Below are 25,106 nucleotides of genomic sequence, written 5' to 3' on the forward strand. Positions count from 1 at the left end.
ATAAAAAGTTTAAATATGCTCATTTTGTTCCGCTTGCCTTTTTTGCATATGCAGTATATGCTGTAAGCAGATGCACCACAGTCTATGTACTTTTAAAAGGACACTAAAGGCAAGTGTTAAATCAAACTAAAGTGACAGATTAATACTGAAGAATGTCTAAGGCGTCAATATTATTGAGAACGGAGCTTTAATAAGTGAGAAGTTGAGGTAAATGTAAAACATAATTTGAGACTACTGGGAGATTCTTGCACTAGCCCGATGACATAGCAAGTCCTCATTATAATTCTATCACTAGTACTCAACCACTGATAATGAGAATACCATTGCATTGCATTATAAGACTGAAGAAAATGCTACATGTCCAGTTGCATTCGATTTTTAAAAAAAAAGAACTCGTTGCAAAATATGCTGTAAGCAGATGCACCACAGTCCATGTCTTGTTACCCTTGACAATGACGCGATGGGTGGTCTAAAGGTTCTGTTTTCACTTAACCTTGCCCTCCCAGCACTCTCGTGTTTTGGTAGTTTCTTTTATCATGTACAGCATTCGGCGATCCTGGAAAACCTAAGCACCACTTACTGCAGTGGTAAAACGTACAGCCACGTCAAAGCTTTCTTGAAGGACAGGATGACCACAACAGGCATTGACACCATCAGTTCGGACATCCTGTCGGGGCCCAACAGGGGCTGCTGCAGGTTGTGGTGTTGACCTCGACTATATTTAACATAGCCTTGATGAAACTTCCAGTAAGGCTCAGTAATGTAGAGGGAATGCAACGGACAATATACGCGGCTGACATCATGACTTGGACCACCAGAGGGTCGCTTGGCCTCAGATGTCCACGAGTGTGCGTGAAACTGCGGTCTGCAATGCTCACCAGAGAAATCCTTGAGCTCCTGTTGCTGTGCATGCACAAACCGTGAATCCGGCAACCGACAATCAAGCTACACCTAAACAGCGTGGAAATCTCGTCAGTGAACACACTAAAGATACTGGGCCTCCACCTCCAGGAAAACGGTGGGGGAGCCCATGCCATTCAGCATCTACAGAACGCAGTCTCGCAAGTCTCACAAATTATTGGCCGCGTCACATCCTGACACCACAAACTCAAGGAGGCAGATGTGATGGCGCTGGTACAGGCTCTGGTGATCAGCCACATGGGCTTCTCGGGGCCATGGTTTCCTCTGACGAGATGAGACGAGACTGCGACAGACTAGCATGAGTGCACTAGCAAGTGCAGGGGGTCCCACCCGGCATGTCGGCAAGCGAGCTCATGGCACTAGGCATGTGCAGCATCACCAAGGAGGTAGTGGAACCACACCTCATCAGTCAGTGACAGAGATTGGCCCCCTGCTGGCAGAGCCATCCCAACATGCGTAGGATACCCCACACGTCAACAGGGACATGAAACAATGCTTGCGCTGCTAACACACATACGGATATGCGTGGCTCCCACGCCGCACAACATGCATCCGAACACAAGAAGCTCATCGTCAGGTATGAGCACAGGCTTTCCAGTGAAGGTACGAGCACGACAAATCAGCATTGTACAAAGACGCCTTCCCTTACTCGGCAAGAAACACCACGGTGGTCAGCGCAGTCGACTCGAACCTCGAGGACCGATCGGCCCTGATCGTGTGCACCAGACACGTCCGCAAAGTGGAGGAGATGGCCATTGTCCTGGCCACAGTCTCTGCGTTGCGAGTTCAACACGTAACGGTAATTTCCGTCTCCCAATCGATGTGTGGCAACTTCGCGAGGGGACGCGCATCTGCACACGCGCATCGACTACTCGTGACGCGAGAGCTCCCACTCATGATAGACGTGATCTGGACTCCGAGACACGATAAGAGTCTCTTGGCAGTAACAAGCATGCACACACCACGGCTCAAGTGCACACCATCTGGACACTGCAACCCGAGGTGCTCGACTGGGACCCGTTCCCGCTATGATACCATGCGATACAACACTACCGACTATGATCAAAACGTGAACAAGGTGAATGCAGGAGCCAGCGTTTCGACAAGTGGACTTGTCTTCTTCAAGGCGACGTATGCTTTCCTCGCCACAGTTTTAACAAGGTGAATGCAGGAGCCAACGTTTCGACAAGTGGACTTGTCTTCTTCAAGGCGACGTATGCTTTCCTCGCCACAGTTGAACAAGGTGAATGCAGGAGCCAACGTTTCGACAAGTGGACTTGTCTTCTTCAAGGCGACGTATGCTTTCCACGCCACAGTACAGACTAGGTAGACGTGCAGACTACAGACTAGGTAGACGTGCGTATCCTCCGGCGCATGACATACTCGCGAGAAAAGGCGCCTTGGCCTGGCACCAGCTGCCGACTAACAGGTACCCACACCTTGTAAACTACATTTCATTTACCCTGCGCTTTATTCCATTACTGCCCTTACTGTGGGGAGCACACATCACAGCCAGCAAGAGCTGGCGCGGCGGGTCCGAGAGATGGCCAAGGCTACAGAGCCTTGAACTGAGGGCCCCTCCGCGGTGCAGGAGCCCCATCTCCCTGCATTCACTTTTTTGTTTTGAATAAACTTATTTCTCTCTCTCTCTCTCTGTATTGTGTAGTGCTGTGCTTGTTTTGATGTCTCGCGAAGTGTACGCTTAATAATCAGCCACATGCATGCGTTATTCAAGCGACACCAACACAACAGATGAACCTTGTAGCGGTCTCTCGGTGTGGGTATATACATGGGCGCAACATCACAAAAAAAAGTAGTGACAAACTTTCATTGTTTTCTGAATGAATACAATCACACGGCCATACAAAAATTTAAAACCTGCATTGGGGCCATCGTTTTAACCATGGGGTACTAAGTTGTAATATACCGTCATTGACAGTAAGAATGCATTCCATGCTGCCAGCACTAAATGCCATGGCGCCATCTGATAGCTAGAAATCAAAACACTTTCGTAACTTTATGGCCTCCAAGATTGCGGGCGCTCACGAGGTCTTGGATACTTAGTACTCTGTGTGAGATGAGACAAAGGCTCATTTTACCATTTTTTTTCTTGCTGTCGCAAAGGAGAGCAAGTAGTAAGAGCAAATTCGCACTGGCGCACTGGTTGCTGTAATGTCATGCAAACATGTGGTAACAGGTGAATTTCCGGGCATCAAGTGAAATTTTTGCAAGCGGCAGAAAATGCTTGGTACATGTGATATCTTGGAATGCTGTTGACTGTGTCTTCACTTGGTTTCTGGCTGTGTTGTCGCTTTTTATGCAAAAAACCGTAGCGCTGGCTGTCGGAAGCCATTTTACTAACCAGCAGCATTAAATGGTGATGATGGTGTGCGCATCGTCACACCTCCTAGCTCGTGGTGCTGATTTGAATTACACCAGGGCAATGCAGGCTCTTCAGGCACAATCTTCTCTGATATGAAGTATTTTCTTGACACAGGAAATGTTCTACAGGGTTTCTTGAATGGTATTTTAACAGTCCAAGTTGACTTATTTGCTTTTAGTGTCCCTTTACATTTCTAATTTGTAAGTTTCAGCTGTAATGCAGCCAAGCGCATCTCATTACAAGCTCTTTCAGGTGTGTTTTGATCAAGTGTGCTGTTACACCCACCTCTTTAATGATCCCTGTGACTGCATATCATCAAAATCTTACTTCCACATGTTACAAGGGTTTCTGAGTGCCCTGAGCACTCGCTCAACTAATGTGCGGCTGTTTGTTATTTTATTTACAGCGCAAGGTGGCTGCCACTGCCATCTACCAAAAGCACTTGGGCCCCGGTGCACCTGAACCCGTCAATGTGGACAGCCGAGCACAGCTCTCTGTGCAGGAAGGTCTAGAAGAGGCAGCACCAGACCTCTTTGTGCCAGCGCAGAAGCAGATCTTCAACCTGATGAAGTTTGACTGCTACCAACGTTTTCTCAAGTCGGAACTATTTAAACAGTGCATGCTGCGCGAGGTACAGGGAAAACCTGTCTTTCCTGAAGCTGAGAAGGAAGCTTGGAAGCTTCACAAGGAGGACAAGCGTCGCAGGTCCTTCTTGCCATGGCACAAAAGTGAGTTGGTCTTGTGATAGTTTTTGCAGTCATAATGGTTTCTTACCAAAAATTATTCATATATTATGCACTGGTCATTTGGAAGGAGTCATTAAGCTCATATTTCCTGTAAGTTATGTTACAGACGTTGGTCCTATAGTGGTCTTACGGTGTCTGGTTAACTTATTGTTGTGCCTCGTGGCCACATGCTTTCTGATGTAGCTGGTGGTGATTAGGCTATGTTGTTTATTTTTGTTTTTTTCAGAGTGTTGTTCTAGAAGATATAGAATAGTGTGGGGATGGTCATGGTCACGCCCCTCACATCAGATGCTGCAGAACATGTTGCCAACACTGTTGTGTTTCTGTGGTGTGGGATAAGCAGCTCCCAGGGCTATATCTTAATGTACACATGCAGAAGTACCTAAGAAAGTGGACGGGAAGATGGCTGCCACTGTAGCTCAATGGTAAAGCATCGCATATGTTGTCATAGATGTGGGTTCGACTCTTACCTGCTGCGTCTTGTTTTTTCGTTCACCTATGATTTCCCTTTTCCTTATTATTATTTCTACATTTCAATTACAAAGAACAGTTAATTTTTCTTCATGCTGTCTGTGGTTTCGTCTGTTGACTTCATGTGGTTCTAACTAACAAAAATTTAGCCCCTCAGATTCCCTTGTTCTCATTCAAGCATCTGAAATATTTGGTGCTGTAGTGGAGATCTTTTACTTGTTACGTCAACTGATGTAGTTCCTATCTGTTCATTTTAAGTGTACTTCTATTTTAAGGTGTTTTAGCATTTTACATAATATAACTCCTCTGGTCCTAGTTTGTTTTGTTGTGGTTCTACAGTTAAACTTGATCATAATGAAATGGTTTGATAAAATGCATGAGCCATTCCACTCTGTGAAGGTGGATGACCAGCAAAGCTGTTTAGCGCATGACACAGAGGTGACACCGAATTTTGAGCAAAGATGCAAACATAATTATTATCCTCATCTGTAGTCATCGTGATAATATAGGTACGCACACACATTCGCGTATCACCTCTGTTGTTCAATGTGTCCGTCACGTATGAAAATGAATGGCTCATACCTCCACAAAAGCAGCCTCCCCATTACGATGACGGTCGTTATCGAGCCGTAGTCTGTCGCAGACATTGCAGTTACAGCTAAAATGACAGATCAAGGAAGTCTCTTTGGAACCTCGCTTTCGCTCCCTTGAAGTCATCCACGTTGGCCCCTTGATGCCAAATGCTCTTCGCGCCATTCTCCGACTCCAGGCAAAGGACTGGCGCCGCCTGCAAACGAACACATACCCACACTTGTCTCATCTACATGCAATCTCCCCAGACAGATATATGTCCCGGACATGTCCCCGGTGTAGCAACCACACAGTGACACTCGCGCACAAAACACATGAATGCACCGACCTTCCGGGCGACGCAATTTTGCCACAAGTCGCAACACACACACGCTCTACATGGTCTTGGGAGGCGAGACTCTCCAAACTGGACCTGGGAAGCCAACTGGCGACCCTCGACCAGGCCCGGCGAGCCGCAATCGCCAGTGGAGCCCTGTCAGAGGGGACCACCCAGGAATAAACCGCGCAATGGTTTCTGCAATAATAAAGTTCCTCCTCCTCCTCCTCCGATTCGCGGTATGCTTCGTTGGTTCTCGCTGAACTCGCGGACAACTTTTCTTGGCTATAAAGTGAAAGCTAGGGGGGTGGAGCTTCTGCACATGACTGTATTTGTATGCAATGTAGTCCGGGCGTGCTCGGCACTGGTTTCCTTTTCTCCAACTTCTCACAACCACTTTTCTTTAGTGAAGGCACATACAATTAACTCGGACGAAAAAACCAGTCAAAAACACAAAGGACAAGAGGAGAGGTTCACACCACAACGACTGGACTATCAACTGAGCTTTATTAGAATCGGTGTAGTCCCAGCAAGGCCAGCAGAGCATGCGCAACTGCATCATCGCTAATCACATAGCATGAAAAGACAAGAAACGCTTCTATCGTGGCTGACCTAGAAATTCAAATTCTTTATCAAGTAAGCGTACCGAGGTTGTACTAACGCAGTCATCACCTAATAAACTGATGTAGTATGCTTCCAAGATTTCTCGCTCTTCTTTGCCCTTGCCCCTACCAAGAATCGTCACATTGCTGAACAAAGGGTAACAACCACACTCATCGCAATGGCGAGGCACGTTTGCACCGTTATCTGACTCCAGGGAGGAGTGGTGCTCACGCAGGCGGTCATTAAGGCGGTCACGCTCGTCGGCTGCCGCATTAGCGTCCGCACGCCATCGATGATCACACTCGCGTTGCTCTTCGTACGTGCGCTGTTCTTTTGCGGTCCTGACAACACGCGGCCTACCCATTGTACTGGTGGAATGAAACTATAGAGCCATGGTGCCAGCCACACTCTAAAGAGCCATTGCTGATGATGATGGCTTTTTAGATGACGGAGCCAGCTGTGGAAGAAGGTGACGACGAACGCGTGAGCAGTGACATTAGAGCGCGGTTGCGCCGAGGGGTGCCAACAAAGTAGTTGACGATGCTCGAGCCATTGCTGATGATAATTTCTGCTTGCAGACACTATGAAAACGCGCATCTGAGCCATACATATCTTCGCTGTAAAATAGGGGAATTCAGAAATGGAATGCAGTCCTTCTTGTGCTTGTAGTGGTACTGTACTGGTACAAGTGGGATAGCTAAGGGAATGTTGAGGTATTTTCTGCTTTGCTTTAACAAATCGGTTTCTCTGGCATTAGATAAAACAAACCACTTCCTTTTGCAAGTAAAAGGCAGCCAGCTATTTCACGTTGCTTAGTTTCTTGACACTGTTGCACTTTTCTACGTCCTCATTCAGTGCGGTACACCATATATTGTCTGGCAAAGAGGCAAACTTCTTCGAACAGTTGGCACATTGAGGACAGACTGTACAATAAGAATGCTAGGATGAGCGAACGTGGGTGCTACTACTGTACAAGGAACCGAGAAACACTACCATTTGACAGCGTGCATATGTGTTGTCTTATCGTTGTGCTCTGTTCATCCAATCTGTACTCAGCCTGCTGATATTTCCAAAAGTTTTCACACCGTTTTATGCCAAGCTCCTTGCCCCCTTTCTGGCAGCATACATTGGCAAGTGCCTTCAGCACATACATTGGCAAGTGCCTTCAGTAAACACAGGCTAGTTCGGCAATAACAGAAAAGTGCAGGGCTGTATAAAAAGAAATTGCCACGTTATTTCTCAAGCACACTAGCAGGTGACAACACTAAGCTGTGCTCGTAGCTTTAGTGACCTTCAATCTTTATAAAGCAGAGTGCCAAGATAGGTTGCTTTGTTTTATATTGCACTAGGGAAATCGACTGCAGCAACATTGAATGTGCTTCGGCTAGCTTATGGCAGTGAGGCAATGAGTCTTACTGCAACATATGTGGCATTTGAGGGACAAAATTCTACAAAGGTAGTCGAATCTGAGTTGTGCGAAGAATTGGATTCTTCACAACCGTGAATCGAGCACTCCTCATTTGTGAGCTTGTTACAATGACTGTGACAATGTTTGTGAGCTTGTGCAATGAGGAACCTGTATAAGTTTCCTTTGTAGCAATTGCTACGATTGGGTGGATGTCTCATTTTCCCTTTATTACTTCTCTCCACCTTGTGGGATTCTGCAGAACTATTACGCCAAACTCTTGCCAATAGCAGCCGTGTTTGGGAATCTGCTATATTACAAAATAAAGCTTCCAGAAAAGAGTGAGGAGCAGGCCTCTGTTGAAAAGAAAGTGTTCAATAGAATGGTGACTTTAGGTGTTCTGCTTGTGAGTTCCACATGTTGCACAAGACTGCAAAACTTTGCTGAGGCTTGGTAAAAAAACAGTCTGCAGCAGCATATGCTATCTGTGGACTTTGTTTTTCACCAAGTCCAAGGGGTGGTTAAGGAGCCCCTTTTGCTAGCCTGGAAGGGAAGAAGCATACGGTGTCCAGAAGAGCGCTATTGTGGCTAGTTTTCTTGGAGTTGATGACTGCCATAAATTTGCACAACTCAGCATTGCAAGTCTCAAAACAACTGGTTAAGTGAGGTTTGTTGCTTTTCTACATAAAATGCATGGCTGCTGCGATGGGGTTATTGCATAGCACCCATTGGGGCACAGTAAGCGAAGTGTTAGTATCCTCCCCCCTCCCCACGCCAATGCATTTTTGTGGCATTGTTGATTTTTTAAACTTAATATTTTATATAAGTTTTCTTACTGGCAGATTTTCTTTGGCATTCCTAGACTGAAACCAAAAAGTGTTTAAAGGGATACAGAATAAAAATCGAAGAATATAGAGAAAACCCCACAACTGCATTCCTAAGACACGATTGCTATAGTATATAGTCATTATTCGGGTTACTTTTGAGCGGATGGCTTTATTTTTGACTCTCTATGAGCGGCCACCGCGTCACTCGCAAAGCGCTCCCGCCAACAAGCCGGCGGATCTGACGTCACACCTACCCTCAGCAGCCGCGGAGCGAGCTGGCCGGCTGCGCAGTTTTGTTTTCCTCGCGCTGCGCAGTGCAAAATGCAAAGTTCTAGAGAGAGCGATAGCATGAGCGGAACTTATGACTCCGACTTGGATGAGCGGCCTACTGAAGGACCACGAACGATAGAGGCGTATGCCTACGATCCGTCCGCGTCGTCAAGCGAAATTGACGACGACCCGCCGCAGCAGTCCCCCTCCGCGGTGCCGAGAGAGTCTGAACCAGCAAAGTGGTGTTTACACTGTGCATTCCGTGTACACGCGTTCGCCTCGAGAGATCATGGGCGGCATCATAGGTGGAAACCAGATTTAAACGCGGTTCCTGCGGCTCGGATCGCAAGCTCGCACCTGTCACGAATGAGTTAGCGAGACGAGAGGCGCACGCCTCATTGACAGTGTTGCATCCGAGGCGGTGCGCCCAGCGTGATTCACTCACGCAAACGCTTTGCCATGTTTGGCTTCAACAGAGCGAGGACGCTTATGCCTCAGGCTATGCAATGTTAGGCGACGTAAGGAATTTACTCTGCGTTCTGCGCAAAGCGGCTTGCTCCGCCCGCTTGGATGGGTAGCTGCTAGCGCGTAAAACATGAAAGCCATCAATGCACAATACAGGTGCCGTGAGCACACACTGTACAAAAAAAACGTAGAAATCGTTGAAGATATTGACGCGTGTAGATCTCCCTGTACCTACGCCATCGGAGCAGGTGTGGCCGGCGGCGTGAGCATAACAGTCGGCTGCCGACTCTCGCGCGGCAGGTGCTTGATGCGCGCAAGTAGCTGTTTTGAGAATAGATGCGATGAAGCAACGGGTGAGGATTGGAGCCAGGCATGTGCAGTGACTGAAATGCGCCTCTGTAAGCAAGGAACGTCTTGTTATTCACGGAGTGAACGAGTACATGCGCAGCGGTTTCAGCGCCCGTTGTTTCATCGCAGCCGAGCACTCCTTCCCTTGGTGCACACGAGATGGCGCCACCAGTCTCATGTCGGCGAATTTTTTTTCGTCAGCCGTCGCTTCAGACGATGCGGATTTCGATTTATTCTGGCAGAATTGGCCAAACATTTGGCTCAGAACGTCGTACAAACGACAAATTACGGTCAAACGGCACCTGTGCGCAAAACTAAAGCGAGAACAAGTACGCGAGAAAAAGACTACCGATGCCTGCCGTTTTCACATGCGCACAGCAGACCCTCGGCATTTTGCGGCGTTGACACGGCTGCTCCACACATCAAACCACAAATCCACGAGATCAAAGACGAGGTTTTCGAACAGCTCATACGAGGAAGCGGTACGAATAGGACGGTCGAACAAAGAAAACGCGTTACTGCAAACGTCAACTCGCCCCTTCGCGCGCTCAGTGTGGACGATCGCTCGCAATGGGCCTCGAGGTGGGTAAGCGTGACGTGATATCCGGTTTTGCCAGAGCTTTCGGAGGAGGCCGGTAGGTGCTGTGATTTGAGAAATATTTACTAAAATAATTACTTTTCGCTCACTTCTCCTCAGAAAGAGTGTTGTTTTGGTCGCTCTCGGTGCGACAGCTATCACTGGAGACAGAAATCTCGGCGACAAATTTTTTATTCACTATCCCTTTAAGCCTATAGTCGGATACAATTTTAGAAAAAAGGGGAGGCCCCGCGCCGATGACCGAAGCGCGACAGCCGATTGCCTCTGCGACTAATATAGTCCCGCACGAAAAATCTTGCTCCTGAAATGCGTAATTCTCAGTATAAATAAAGACTTTTGTATTTTGATCACTCGTTTAGTAGAGCTCATGTGCTACAGCACATGCCGGATAGCGACAGAAAAATAACCCTGTGCCTTCTACAACACTGCTAAGCTTTTGCGCTTGTTCACATGTACACGGCGTATCTACAACTAGTTTTCCAAGCTTAAAATGAATCAGTTGCTATTGAAGAAGTACTTATATAAAACAATGCATTTATCGCAACCATTACAAACCTGGGACGAGAATACAGTTGCAGGAAGGTACAAAAATGCTTCATTCATCGTTTTAAATAAATACTCTTGGTTTAAAATAGCATAAAATTTATATTTTTTGGTTTTGTGTTTTCACAATTTTTTTCCCTTTTCATTATTATTATTATTATTATTATTATTATTATTATTTTGCAAGCCTGCAATCTCGCCAGTTTGCGCAAGGCATTGCGTGCGAGTTTTCCGACGTGGAGCCCAGCGAGCTGACTTCAGACTTGGTTGCCGAACGAGCCTTGTGTCGTCTCGGATGTCCACACCACGAAGGAGCCTCGACAAGAAGAACAAGAGTGGCCATATCCTGAATAGTGATTCGCGCAACTTGCTCCTCCACTGCTACACGTATTGACGTAACAGCGAGCCTGAATGCAGCGTGGAGGCCATGACCAAGTTTGTCGCCGAGATGCTCGGTGTCAGCGAATGCACAGTGTTCAAGGTGAGGAGGGAGGTCAGAGCGTCGCATATTTCTGGTGGCAAACTGTCGACGCCCTCGCGAAAGCGCCAATGAAATGCGGAGAAAAGAAGACGCAGGACGAAGCCTGACAGCTTCACGTTGTGCGTGCTGAGGTCATGTGTGCACGATTTCTTTCACCGCAACGAAACCGACGGTCGAGAAGATAACTAATGAGTTCTCGAAGCGTATGGATCTCCCATCACTGAAGCGGTGTACTGTGCGTCGCCTGCTTGTCGAGATCTGGTTCAAGCACGAGAAGAGGAGCTGCACTTCACTGCTTATCGACCAGAATGACATCGCTGAATGATGGAATCGCTACCTTCGCGACGTGGAGCGCTACCGGGCGGAAGGCCGAAAGGTCTTTTTCCTGGATGAGACACGGGTGACGGCGGGACACACTCGGTCGATCGTGTGGACAGACACCATGGTGCAGAAGCGCGGACACCTGTACGCTCGAGCAAATGGCCTGTCAACGGGTCTGAAACAACCTTCTGGAGAAGGCCAGCGCCTGATTGTGATGCACATCGGCAGCGAGCATGACTTTGTCGACGGCTGCTTAGATGCATTCCGAGGCCAAAAAAACAGGCGACCACCACGAATAAATGGACGGCAATCGCTACGAGGGATGGTTTAATGACATTCTACAGAAGTTGCCAGCTGGTAGCGTCGTTGTTTTGGACAATGCACCTTACCATACCCGGCGAGAAGAGAAATTGCCGACGACAGCTTGGAAGAAGGAAAAATACTGGAGGGGATCAAAAGCAAAAGCATCACCTACAGCGAAAGGATGGTGAAAAATCTGCTGTTTGAGTTGGTAGCATCTGTAAAGCCATACTTTATGAGCGACATCGTAGACAATGCAGCTGAAAGGGCCGGTTGCATTGTACTTAGGCTCCCACTGTACCACTGTGAATTCAATCCTATCGAGCTCGTGTGGGTAAAGGTGAAAATGGCATTGCAGCGGACAAAAAAGACTTTAAGCTGTCCACAGTTGAAGACGTCTTGAGGGGAAAAAATCAAATACTTCATGGCGGAAGGCTGGAGTAAGAACATTCACCATGTGATGGACCTGGAGGCAGAGTTCAGGCTTGACACGTCTGGGAATGACCACATCCAACCCATCGTCATCCAAGTGGGTGAAGATGACACTGAAGAAAGCGACTCCGACTGCGAGCTGTGCAGCATTGAGCCACTCGACGAAGCATAACAGGGCCCAAAATGCTCATTCGGGCAGCCACTGTCCAGCTTGACACGAAAAAGCAGTAGTCAGCGTGAAATTGACAGCCACTGTTAGCAGCCTGCGCGCCAAAGCATATTCATCTGGTTGCATTGTTTATTTTGGTTATCCGGCTCAGGCAAATAATGCAAATAAGAGAACAGTTATAAAACATCATTAGCTTAGTGAGGCCTAAAGTGCTCACTAGAGCAGCCATTTTCGAGTTGACGGGCTCTATGGTGAAGTAGCAGCAGCCAAGGTGAAATTGACCGCCAATGTTGGCAGCCTGCGTGTCGAAAGGAAAACAATAGTAGTAGTGTTGGAGCCATCGTAAAGCTTTACATGCCCCGAAAGGCCAGTACATGCAGCCAAGCAATAACAGAAACACACCGTTGGCTTGGTTTACTCTACCGCACAGTCATTGTTAATTTCATCAAGCCACTTGAACAAATAAGAGCAATGGAGAGCGACATGCCTGTTGGGCGGCCTGCTTCCAGGTAGTTGTACTTTCCCTACTTTTTTTTTCAGCCTGTTGATCTGAAAAATGCCAATGCCAGAAGGTCCAAAATACTCTATTCGGCAGCCACCATCAAGCATGACAGGCCGTGTGATGAAATAACAGTAGTTGGGGCACGCTTGAAAGGCACCTTTAGCAGTTTGCATTTCAAAGCGCAGTCATGCGTAGCCATTGTAGGTGAAACAGCAGTAGTCAATGCGAAATTGACAGCCACTGTTGGCAGTTTGCATGCTAAAGCATAATTATGTGCTTGCACTATTTTGGTTATCTGGCTCAGGCAAGTAATGCAAATAAGAGAACAATTATCAAACATCATTAGCTTAGTGAGGCCTAGAAAACTCATTTGGTCAACCACCGTTGAGCTTGATGGGCACTTTTGTGAAATAGAAGCACTTGGGGGGGGGGGGGGTAAGCTTGAAAGGCACCTTTAGTGTCTGCACTTCAAAGCACAACCATGCTATAGCCATTGTAGGTAAAACAGTAGTCAATGCGAAATTGACTGCCACTTTTAGCAGCTTGCATGCAAAAGCACGTTCATGTGGTTGCATTTTTATTTTCGTTATCTGGCCCAGGTAAGTAATGCAAATAAGAGAACAATTATCAAACATCATTAGCTAACAGGCCTAGAAAACTCATTTGGGTAGCTATTAATAGCAGTAGTTGAGGGTACACTTGAAAGGCACCGTTTGCAGTCTGCACTTCATATCGCAGTCATGCCATAGCCATTGTTGTCTTTGTTTATCTGACTAGGCAAGTAACACGAATGTAAGCACAATTATTCACCCTGAATAGCTTTGCTAGCATTGTTCGTACTAAAATATGCTGAGTAATGTTGAATGTTTTTTATCGAGGCAATTTTTAATTCACAAGCCATCAGCATGGCGATCGACGGCCAGGTTCAGACAATGGCATTTGTGAAGTAATAAATAGTGAAAGTTGCAAAAGCTCTCAGTGCACTGCTTTTCTGGCTTCCATTCACTGAAAAATGTGTTTGCAACGACGAAAGTGTAAGACAGGAAATGACACCGCACTGCATAATGTTATTCGTGTTGAAAATTTGTACCAGCATATGTGATGGGCAGTGAAACCGTCTGTTTACTAAGACTGGAAGCGGGAAAAATGCAACAACATAGCAAGGTGCTGTTTCACAATATGTGCACTTCTGGCGAGCTGCCACATGCACTGATGCATAAACATGAACAGAGGTAAGAGGCAAAGTTACTGTGCAATCCACATGACGCTTTTAAGAAAATGTATCTCTAAACCTTTCTGTTTTCATAGGCGATCAAAATTTGTTAAGAGCAAGTTGGTTAATCACATTGCAGTAACAACACAAGAAGCAAGGGCAGAAAACACAGCGAGTAATCAGATTGAGAAGACGAGGCAGACCAGTGAGAAAGGCTTTAATGAGATGGAAGAGGCCAGCCCTGCAGTTCACAGGAGTTAGTGCTTTGAATGAGATGGGTTAATGAAAAAGTTAAAAAGACTTTGCTGAAAGAAAACTAGCAAAAACAAATGCTAATATAAAATAAAAGGACAGAAATAAGAGTAAGCGCAAACACACATGGAAGCAGGCTTATATTCATACAAAAACGTGAAAACTAAGAAAATCTCAAATATCAACAAATGTGGAAAATAAAAAATTTGAGAAACGCAAGAAAGCATACACATATACATTTACAAACAGACGTGGGTACAGGTATTAGGAGCGGGTGCACAAGCTGCTGTGTCTACCTTCTCATATGTTTTTTTTTCTTTTTCTTTTTACCATTCTCTTAACACTGTCTTGGGAATTTTTAATTGGAACAGATCACGAGAATCGAAAAGCAGCGTGGAGCTGTGTTGTGGGAAAGCATATCGAGCGCTGGCAACACACCTTATGCGTGACTGTATCACAGCGCGCGTTCTACAGCATGCTACAGTGAACACTGGTGGACAGCAATCAATCGACGGTGCTACACCATGCTCGATCACCGTCGCTAGACGCTCGGCTATCTCACTGCTGACAAGAATTGTTCACGCTAAGTTGACGCCGACAATCTTTGCGTTGAAGGCTTCTTCTGCAAATATTTTCTGTTGAGACACTCGTAGGTTTGTTTCATGTGCGCACACTTTTCTTATTTCTCCTGAGAATGGTATTGCTCCATCACTTCACCCCGTCCAACGAAAAACGCAGCGACACAGTACACGAACACACCCGCCGCTAACAGTAGGCACCAGTCTTTGGAAAACTTTTCTCGTCGTAACTTCACTTGGGAGCGAAATAAAACAACATGGAACAAACACGCAGGATGTGTGTTAGTAGCAGTTGCCGCAGGATCCTGTTTTCAGGCAAAGCGTAGTGCAGTGTCAGCGATGCTCGCTGCAGTGTTTCTTCGCCGGATCATGGCTCAGAATAAACGCATGCGGCACAAATGCCACATCATTAGCTCGGAGTAATATTTCCGGCATGATAGACCATCACAAACAGTTCTGGAATTCACTCTGACGAGGGGCTGAAACACACAGCTGACGCGACTTCGCCCAGTTCGAAGCGGGGGTGGCCATCTTCGTCGGAGGGGTCACCGGCCGTCTGGCTCATGACGTTTGTCTAGACTGTGTGCCCATTGGTGGATGCTCGTGTGCATCCGCCTCGGAGGAGTAAACGCCCCCTTTTTTCTAAAGTTGTATCCGACTATGAATTCATGGCACTTCTGAACTTTCTTATAACAATCTATAACTGTATTAATATGTATGAAAGTAGCTACAAATGAAAGAGCAGTAAGTTGTAAATTCGACATAAGGGGGATTACAATATGTTAGTCTAATCATTAATGTATTATCAATTTGATTGAAGAATTGCAGGCAATATATTGGAACAACTTCATGGCAGTTCATGGCAGCCTTCACTTCTTTGCCTCTATGCAGATCTGAAGTTGGTGGGTAGCAAATTGGGTGAAAGAGCTGCCTGGGCTCGAAGGTCTTCCAAGAAGAAAAAGACGCCCAAGGAGAGTACAGCTTCAGACCTCACCAGCAGCCACTCCTCGCTAGCTAGTAGTGAAGCCAGCCTGGGGCTGCTTTGCTCTGCATCCCGTGAGGTAAGACTTCTCTTAGACCACTTTCTGTTACGTTAAAGGGACACCAAAAAGATAAATGAGTAGTTGTATTAATAAATTATACTTTTCAACAACACCAAGAAAACCACTCTCACTGTGAGAGTGGTGGAAAGATAGGTGGAGACCCCACCACCTCCCTTCAAGTTCCTGCACCAGCTCAGCGTGACATAATGTATCCTGACAGCATCTGCTTGGGCCTAATTAACTTTTTACTGGTAAAGATGAGCTAGGACAACTTCTTGTCTTATTAGACAGAATTTACCACTTTCATTCAACGCATTTGCCTATGTTGTACAGGTCACAGCATTTATTGCTATAAATTAGGTATGCTATTGACACCTGGTTATGTCATTGTAGCACAAATAAAAGAGGCACAAAGAACACGACCGTACAGCACAGGCGCTGACTTATGAGTCCCATAGAAGACCAAAACAAAATACACAATAAAATGCACGTTTATTATGCAAGTTTATCATGGTAAATAAGAAAGGAAACAAAAATACCACATGTCACTTCTAAATACTAGACACACAGAAGTATCGACGTAATCCGTGCCTCTTTTCTTGATATGAAAGCCTTACAAAAGTTTGCGGGCAGCAGTTTGTTTGCTTCTGCCAAGAATCTTAATCTCGCAGAACCGAGGTTTACATTTGCAAGCCATGCAATGTGCAGGCAGATGCACATTGCCTTTATTCTTAAATGAAAGTTCATGCTCCCATGCTTGGTCATTAATGCACTGTCCAGTTCGACCTATACAGTTGAAACCCGCGATAACGAAATTTTTTCGATTAAATATTTTCGTATCGCCGGCGAAAGCCTATAGGATTCCATGCATTTTGTATCTTTTGACAACGATACGTCGCTGTACTACTATCCCGCATCAACGAAATTTGCCAGAACATAACCCCACATATTACCTACTTGCGTAGGGCTAGCAGGTTCCAAAATGTGTTCAAATGTGATTGCTTTGCTCTACAATTGTGCAAAATACCACATTACACTTGTGTGGGCGCCACCATTTTTGTTTACAAAAACAACGAAGTGCTGGAAGTGATCGCATGGGCTGGAAACACATCATGGCCACCATTTTGTTTATCGCCCGTTTGAAGTGGCACGCATGTTGCTACTGACATGTGACAATGGTCTTTACACACCTAGTGCAGTGCATATTTATTTATTTATTTACTTAATATTTTATTTTATTTATTTACCCGCAAGGCCAATGGCATTACAGAGGGGAGCGGAAAAAATATACAATCATAAAGAGAGCAAGATACAGTGATCGTGCGCCTCAATGAGAAAAATGCAGCAAAAACAAGGAAATTCATGTCTCACTGACGTTTAATTGTTTATGGTGCTTGGTGTGGCGGTTGTAGCATGGGAGTCCCACGCATCGGGCTGTGATTGAGCAATCGTCCAGGAATACGCATCCCTTGCTTCAAGAATGCTGGTTTTGGTGCTACCCAACAGGCATCGCATGTGGATGGAGCTCAAAGGGGCCGTAGTCTCGATTGATTGCCTTCGGGTATCCGAGCTATGATCACTTTCGTGCTCGGCACGGACGCATCGGCACCTAGAAGCGACAGCATGCACTGGAGGAATGTTGCTGCATGCTTGGTGTGCTGTTGCTTTGCATCTAGTGCGAAGTTACAGAAACTCTAGCAAAAGTGATCATATCTCCGAAAGCAGTTCACCAAGAATACTCCTACATGGCAGTGTTGCCACTGCTGATCGACACATGCGGTGCACTTTGTGCCGTCGGCAATGTCGTTCTATAGGAACCCGACTATACCGAACTCGTTTACATTGAATTATTCTATATATCGAACAATTTCTGGACATGGTATAGTTACAATGAGTGTACATAGCAAAAATTACGTTTGCATAGAACAAAAATAGCAGCGACTCCCGTTATATCGAACGTCAAGCCGCAAAAAGTGCCCCTAGAAGTTGGCTTTTCCCTGACAGTGGCGGGGAAACCAGGCGGCGCGGCTCCATCCGACCGCTCTCCCTACCATGACCGCGCTGCCTCGGGCGAGCCGTCGACACCCCCCTGCAAGAAATGATCCTGGCTCGCCCGCAGCGCTTGCTCAGACAGCCAATCAGAGGCTCTTGTGCCCTCGTCGTGCAAGATGGTGAAAGTGCGAGTTGTCTCGCTGCTTTTCTGGTTCGTTATGTGCGCGCCTTGTCGGCCTTCTCCCGCAGTGTTGCTGTGATGAAGCGGCAGAATTCGCCTTTTGTCGTGAAACTCGAAATCTTAAGGGGAGATGCGGGTCTTGAAATGACAAAAAAATCGCAAAAAAGTCGATTTTTGCAAAAGTGCATTTTCGCTGCGTTTATACATTCAAGAATCCCTCCACGAAATCTAGAACCTAAATTTAATCGGAAAATAATAAAAAAAACTCACTTATACGGGCCAGGGTGGCCGCGGAATTAGCAAAAAATTGCCAAAAATGTTCGAACTTCACACCGTCGTTATTTGCGAATGCATTGGCTGGCGGGCGCCATCTTGAGCTTGTTTGGAAGCTGCTTTCTTTGTGCGTATTTTGCGCCAGTGCAAAATGGCGTAGGTGAAAAGGAACCGACGCTATTGCATCATTTCTGAAGGACGCGACCGTGCTGCTGATTGGCCAAAGCACGCACGCCCGCCCTGCGCCTCGCTCCTATTGGTCTGGCGCCGTTTGAGTGCCGATTCCCGCGTGCCTGACAGGCTGTTCGCTCTCGTGCACGCTGCGCGTTTCTCTCTGTAGATTTATCACGCCGCTGTGAACATTTGTTCAGCCGCTCGCTTCTCGACAACGTTCGATAAGGTGTCTTTTTCGCTGCCCGAATGGCTGGAGGAGATCGTCGTCTAAAGACATCGTGTCAAGCGTTTGGCAAGGCGCAAAGGCGGCTGTGGAATGCGCGACAGAAGACGGATAAGCCTGTCACGCACTCGGAGTTGCCGGCTGCTGGTCTGCTTGAAGATTCTGCCGGATCGAGTTCCGAGCTGCAACCCGGTACATCTAGCAGCAACACATCTAGCACCCATGCCTCGCGTGTTGGCGCAGACCGTGTAGACACCGTTTTCTTCACGACCGAAGAAAAAAGCAAGCGTGCAGCGATCGCCGACAAGGCGAAAACGCACCTGGCATCACAGTCTGCAATGGAGCGCAAGTTTGAGCTGCTGGGTGTTGACACGAAAGAGGACGTCAACGACAGCGGAACGGAATTTGCGATTGTTCATTTATCCATGGTACAAGACCTTTTTGGACTTATGCCGTGTGCGGCAAGAAAACACTGATGCTTTCAAAGGACCCCGCCAAGGAGTATGGGCGCTTGGCCAAGCTTGTGCTGGAGTGCTCCACGTGTGGCATGCGTTAAGAGCGATTTTCTTCCCCAAGAGTGGCTGGTGACGCAACAATAACGCCGTTAGAAGTAAACATCCGAGCTATGAAGGCCATGCAGAGCATTGGTAAGGGAGCAACAGCCCTCTCCGACTTCTTTGCCGCAATGAACATTTCTCATCGTGGCGTACACCACAAGACCTATCAGGGCCATATGAGCATGGTGGTTCAAGCATGCAGCAGTGCTGCCACAGATTGTGAGGCTGCAAGTGTGGCACAAATCAAAGAACTTTACAAGGACTTGGGAAACCCACCAGGTAACATAGATGTCATTTATGATGGAACCTGGCTGACACGCGGCCGCAGTTCGCACGTCGCTGTTGGGTGCATCATTGAGATGTACACCATGCTCGTCGTTGACCACGTCGTGCTGTCAAACTTTTGCTTGGGCTGCTCACACGGTCCAAAACCCAATGAGCAAGGGTATGTGGCTTGGCACACAAAACATCTTCCAGAGTGCCAGAAAAACATTGACTGTAATGCCGGGCAAATGGAGGTGCAAGCTGCACTGCTCATGTTTAAAAGATCCCGTGACCAGTACAAGCTGCGTTACATGACAATGCTCTCTGATGGTGACAGCAGGACATTTCACACCTTGACCAAGCAAGCTGTTTACGGCTTCATCAAGATAGACAAGAAAGACTGCATCAATCACGTGCACAAGCGCATGGGAGCAGCCTTGCGTGGGCTGGTTGACAAAAAGAAGGCTTAAGGTGACACACTTGGAGGAAAGAGACGGCTCACCCAGGACAGGATCAAGAAGATCACAAATTACTATGGCTGGGCCCTGAGGAGTCGTAAGAATGACGTGCCAGGCATGAAGAGGGCAGGTGAGGCTACCCTGCACCATATGTCGTCAACTGATGATGCCCCCAAGCATGACCTTTGTCCCGAAGGGTTAGAATCCTGGTGCAGCTACAACCGAGCTGTGGCAAAGGGCGAGCAACCTCCAGCTCACAAAAACAGCCTGCCCGACTTTGTGTGGGAAGCTCTGGAGCCAATTTTGAAGCGGCTGGATGAGGAAGCCCTCTTGGAGCGGTGAAGCGATGGCGTGACTCAGAATGCCAGTGAAAGCCTGCATTCCGTGATCTGGGATCAAGCCCCGAAGACTAAGCATGCCTCACTGCACTGTGTCCAGAGGGCAGCAGCTGAAGCCATCAGCCGATTCAACCAGGGTGTGACAAGAAGCAACACTGCAATAGCCGAGAAGCTTGGCTACAGTGCCAGTAGCTGTATGGTGCGCCGAAGCCTTGAAAAGGATCGTCGGAGGCTTCACATGTCCAACAACGATCACACAAATAGAAATGCTTTGACAAACAAGCTTGCAAAGAGGCACAAGCCAGCAACAGACTCTGCCTACAGTCCGGGGCTTTTATAGGTCTGGGTGTGATCTGTGCTGAATGCAAAATTCTGTGAATGTGCAAGAGATATATACATTTTTTAAAATTTGAATTCTGGGATTTTACATTCCAAAACCATGTTATGATTCTGGATTAATTTTGACCACTTGAGAACTGCTACAACACAAGCACATGAATTTTTTTGCATTTCGGCTCCATTGAAATGTGGCGACCCCCACTGGGATTTGATCCAGATTTTTTGTTGTAGCCATAAACTTTGTGGAAAGGACATATTTTGTTGTGGCCATGAAGTCTGTGCAACTTTATTTGCATAGGGATGCCATTTGTGTGCTCTCTGTTCGACAAGGAACTAAAATAGGAATGTGAAGCTCGTGGTGCTAGGTTTCTGGCATTGCTTTCAATGACTATGCATGATGTTGCAACCAATATCTCAGTGTTATTTTTGCGCAATGGCCATATATATGTCATGAACTTGTTGCTGAAAGACAGGGCTGCATGGTGATGTAATTTATATTGCCATATTGTTAGACCATTCAAAGTTACAGTGAACTGAAAGTTCAAACTCATTTTTCTCAGCTTCATTTTTTTGGACACCACACACTGCCTTACGGGGGATCTTCATATGTTCTTTCTAAGTACCAGCAAAATGTTTGGTATCAATATATTTGTCTCGAATGGATCTAGCCGGTGATGCTATTTATTTATTTCTAAAGTTGTCTGCTAAATTTTAATTGCCACTAAATACAAATGAAAATTAGCAAATATATTGCAATTATGTTTACATCTGTTCTTTTTGCATTATAAGTGCGCTGAGAACAATAAAAATGGCATCACCGGCTAGAGCTACTCTCTGGTGTTCTGGCTGTTGTGGGGATGCGCAACTCTCACGCGTCCCCTGATATGTTGTTTTCCCGCACGGCTCGCGTGGCCTGGCGCCCGCGGCGGTCGGAGTGGTTGAGGCGCAGTACGAGAGATGGCGCGAGTGTTGCGTTGCTAACGCCGCCGACAGGCGGGGTTACTTGGGCGCCGGAAGACAAGGCGCTCTCTCTTGGATTTCGGGACAGCAAGCAGTACGGACGTGCCGTGCCGCGCGTGCGCCGATCCGTGCTTCTGCGAGACCGTCTCGCGTGGCCGCCTTGGAACGTGCCACTGTTCGCGTGACCGTACGCGCGAACGACCAGGCGTTGGGATCCAGCATGGGGCGAACATATTCGCTCGCTATCCGGTCGCGGTGAGTCGGACTTCCTAGATTTGTCGCGCGCTGATCGGCATGTTTTGTGGATAGCAACTCGGCTAGCAGGCATTGATCTACGAAAGGTGCAATAAATGCCCTTGTGATAGTTTGTACTACTGTGCTGTCGTTCCTTTGTCCCAAGAGCACGGGTGAGAGAACCCCACACCGTATACTTTGTTTTTGCTTTTGACAAAGTTAAGTTTTTGAAAAGTCCCGTAAGAAATTGACTGAATTTCTGTATTAAAAACTTTGCATCATTCTAATGCAGATATACAAAATCTAATTAGATATTTGCAATGAGCAGAAAAAACTGAACAATACTGTTAAATATCATCCAGTTCGCACTAAAATTAACAAAATTGGTTTTGCAACCCACATCTCCCCTTAAATCGAGTCAAACGTGGTGAGAAGTCGGATGTCCCCGCAGCATGCAAGATTTCGAGGCGCACTCTCAGCACGATCTTGAAGAATAAGAGGAAGATTAGGGCTAAAGTGGCCAAACTCGCGACCCGGTGCCTGCGGTGCCCGACGCATACGCACGGCTGTGTGCAAGTGGTTCATCCGAAATTGCTTCAGCCGTGCCAGCTTCCATGTGCTCGGTGATGGCTGTAAATTTTTATGAATGCGACAAAGCCGTTGCCGATGTGGCCGAGGTTTGGAGCGAGCTGTTAGAATTTCCGGAAGCTGTTGATGAATTGACGGTGGACGAGTTTGTGAGTGCAGGTGATTGTGTCGCGACCATGGGAGAGCCCGAAAACAAAGACTACATTGCCAACATCGTACCAAGCACAAGTGAAAGTGGGCACAATGAGGAAAGCCACGACGGTCCTTTGCCCACATCCTTCGAAGTGATTGGTGCACTCGCACTAGTGAAGTGCTTCTGCGCGAATGCGGAAGGTTGTGGCCTCAGCTGCTCCGACTCATTAGACAATGTGGAGCAGTGCGTGTGTCACAGGCAGCGAAATTGCCCAAGCACAAGAAAATGCAAGACTATTTCATGCGAAACTGAGCTAGTTTCATCAATAAAGTGATATTATAAACGGTATGTGCTTTTATGACATCCAATTATTTAGCAGGCTTTATCGAATTATGCTCTATATCGAACTGATAGGCGTTTTTTTGCATGTTCGATATAGCCGGGTTATACTGTATGTCCTCGAGCAAAGCTTGCCAAAATAGGAAACAGCATTCTGAAAGCAAAGTCTCGTTCTGAGACACATTACCTATCTGTACTGTCTCATTTCGAAACAACGAAGTCTTTGCAAAAGCGAATTTTTTGTGGTCGCCGGCAATTTTGTTATTGCGAGGTTCAGCTGTATAGGACGTCCAGCGCGACAGCGGTATCAACTAAACAGCACCAGTGATGCATTCCATGTATGACCAACATACAGTGAATGGCGTTGACTGTCGCCGTTCACTGTATGTTGATGGCTGTTGTTCGTGGTTGTCGCAGTCAGTATTTCTTGTTCATTGTGCACGAATATGTCTAATTAGATAACATTATAAACTTATCTAATTGACGAGATGTCAGTGAAAGAGATATGGAAGATGCTGAAACATGAGCGATAACTGGATTTAAGGCAACATAGGATTTGCATTACCTAATATTTTATCCAATAAGTGAGGTACTTAATGTTAGCTAATTAAAATTAATCATTAGTCCCTTGTGCACAACTAAAAAACAACTCTTGAGTAACATTAACAAAAGCTTACCAACATACAGCGGGTGCTGTTCGTGTAAATCCCTTCCTTAATTTTCTTTTCTTGGCCACATTTAGTTGGCACATCCGGTATGTAACTTAATCATTGGTTTCCGAGGAACGAATGTGGGTTTCCTTTGTCCGGTGTATGACATTTTTTCCCTTTAGCGAACTTTCCTCCGCCTTGTGAACTTCCGCAGAACTAATTCGCCGTAACCTAATATAGTTGAACCCACTTGTACCGATACCACTTTTAACAATACACTAGTTATAATAATGAAAAGCTGCTGCACCGTCAACCTTTGTATGTTTTCTATGGGGAAATAACCCGCTTACTACAATGTCCCCATGCTGCATTATCCGTTATAAATATGAAGTCTGGCTGCTGGGTGTCCATGCCGAAAGGTTAGTTCTTTATTCCATGGCCCTCATTCTGCTCTATTCTGCTAATGGATTAAGTTGCTTGTGTTTGTCTTTGTTCGTTGTGTCGAAGTCGTTCCATTGTTTGTCGGCCTCGTTTGACTCGCCGCCGAAACAAGATGGCTGATCTGCCCGCGGATCATCATCAGCGCACGATGTTGCCGGTGAAAAGAAAGCGCACTGCTTTAGATTAAGAAACGAAGTGCTTCTAAGTGATGAAGTGATTGTCGCAAATGTGCTTGCATCAGATAAAGACAGTGATGGCCAGGATGGCAGTGCTAACACAGGAGGGAACTGCCTCAACATTGTCCCCAGGGGAGGTCCTGTATATGATTCAGTCTCTCACGGGCTTGTTTTCGCGAGGGACTTTCCTCTTCACTACATGGAGCACCTGGATGCCTTGGAGAAGGATGTTTGCATGCTTTGCTTAAAGCAAGCAAGGCTGACGGGCATGCGGTTTTCTTGTGCAAGCCAGTGGGAAGTACATGGCAAGATGCTTGTGGCGATCACGTCCCAGCATTTCTTCTGGATTTCTCACGCTGAGATGCTGCCGCGGCAACCCTCCCGCATTTAAAAAAAATTTTTCGGCCACCAAAGCGATGCCTTGGCGGGGCTTGCATGTCACTTGCTACCTGTGACCGCTCTTTACAGTTGTTATAGCAGTGCCATTCTTAAATGCCGAAAGCCGCGGCTTGTTAACAACACGTGATCCATCACACAACACGTGTTGGATCCAACACGTGATCCAACACGTTAAACGGGTCAACACAGTCAGAAGCTAGATGCAGGAAGGTGGTGGGGGGAGGGGCGGAGAACTGGCCTCTCCACCATTATAGTTATTATTTGAAGTGGGTTCGACTGTAGTGTTCTGCAAAGTCAATTAAAAACATCTTTTCCTGATTTGTCTGCATCACTCATGTTTAGCCATACTTTGCATGCTCCAAAACGCGTATCGTCTGTTCCAAAATTAACAATTCCTGCTGCAAACCTGCTCCAAAACTCCCTTGGCCACTTCCATCCCTGTCCCTGTAATGCAGGGGCATAGACAAGCAACGTTGCACGATCCCAAAAGGACCACAGGTACATCATACCTGTGCGCCGCCTTCTTGATGCTTTGGGACATTTTATGAGCATAGGGCACTACTCTGGGCCTGGTCCCTTTTTAGGCCTAGAGTGTCCCGTTATGTCTGG

At 46.7% G+C, this 25,106-nt stretch overlaps 1 protein-coding gene across 2 annotated transcripts in view; it reads left to right on the forward strand.

The window, feature by feature from the left end:
* loco (regulator of G protein signaling family member locomotion defects) overlaps positions 1-25,106 on the forward strand; it is a 96,821-nt gene that overhangs the window by 41,975 nt on the left and 29,740 nt on the right. For both annotated transcript variants that reach the window (XM_075676449.1, XM_075676448.1), the window contains 2 exons: positions 3,711-4,032; positions 15,627-15,796. In XM_075676449.1, coding sequence (XP_075532564.1) covers positions 3,711-4,032; positions 15,627-15,796 — 492 coding nt within the window. The remainder of the gene's footprint in view (positions 1-3,710; positions 4,033-15,626; positions 15,797-25,106) is intronic.

The sequence above is a fragment of the Dermacentor variabilis genome, unplaced genomic scaffold (assembly GCF_050947875.1).
Source record: "Dermacentor variabilis isolate Ectoservices unplaced genomic scaffold, ASM5094787v1 scaffold_12, whole genome shotgun sequence".
In the NCBI taxonomy this organism is placed as follows: Eukaryota; Metazoa; Arthropoda; class Arachnida; order Ixodida; family Ixodidae; genus Dermacentor; species Dermacentor variabilis.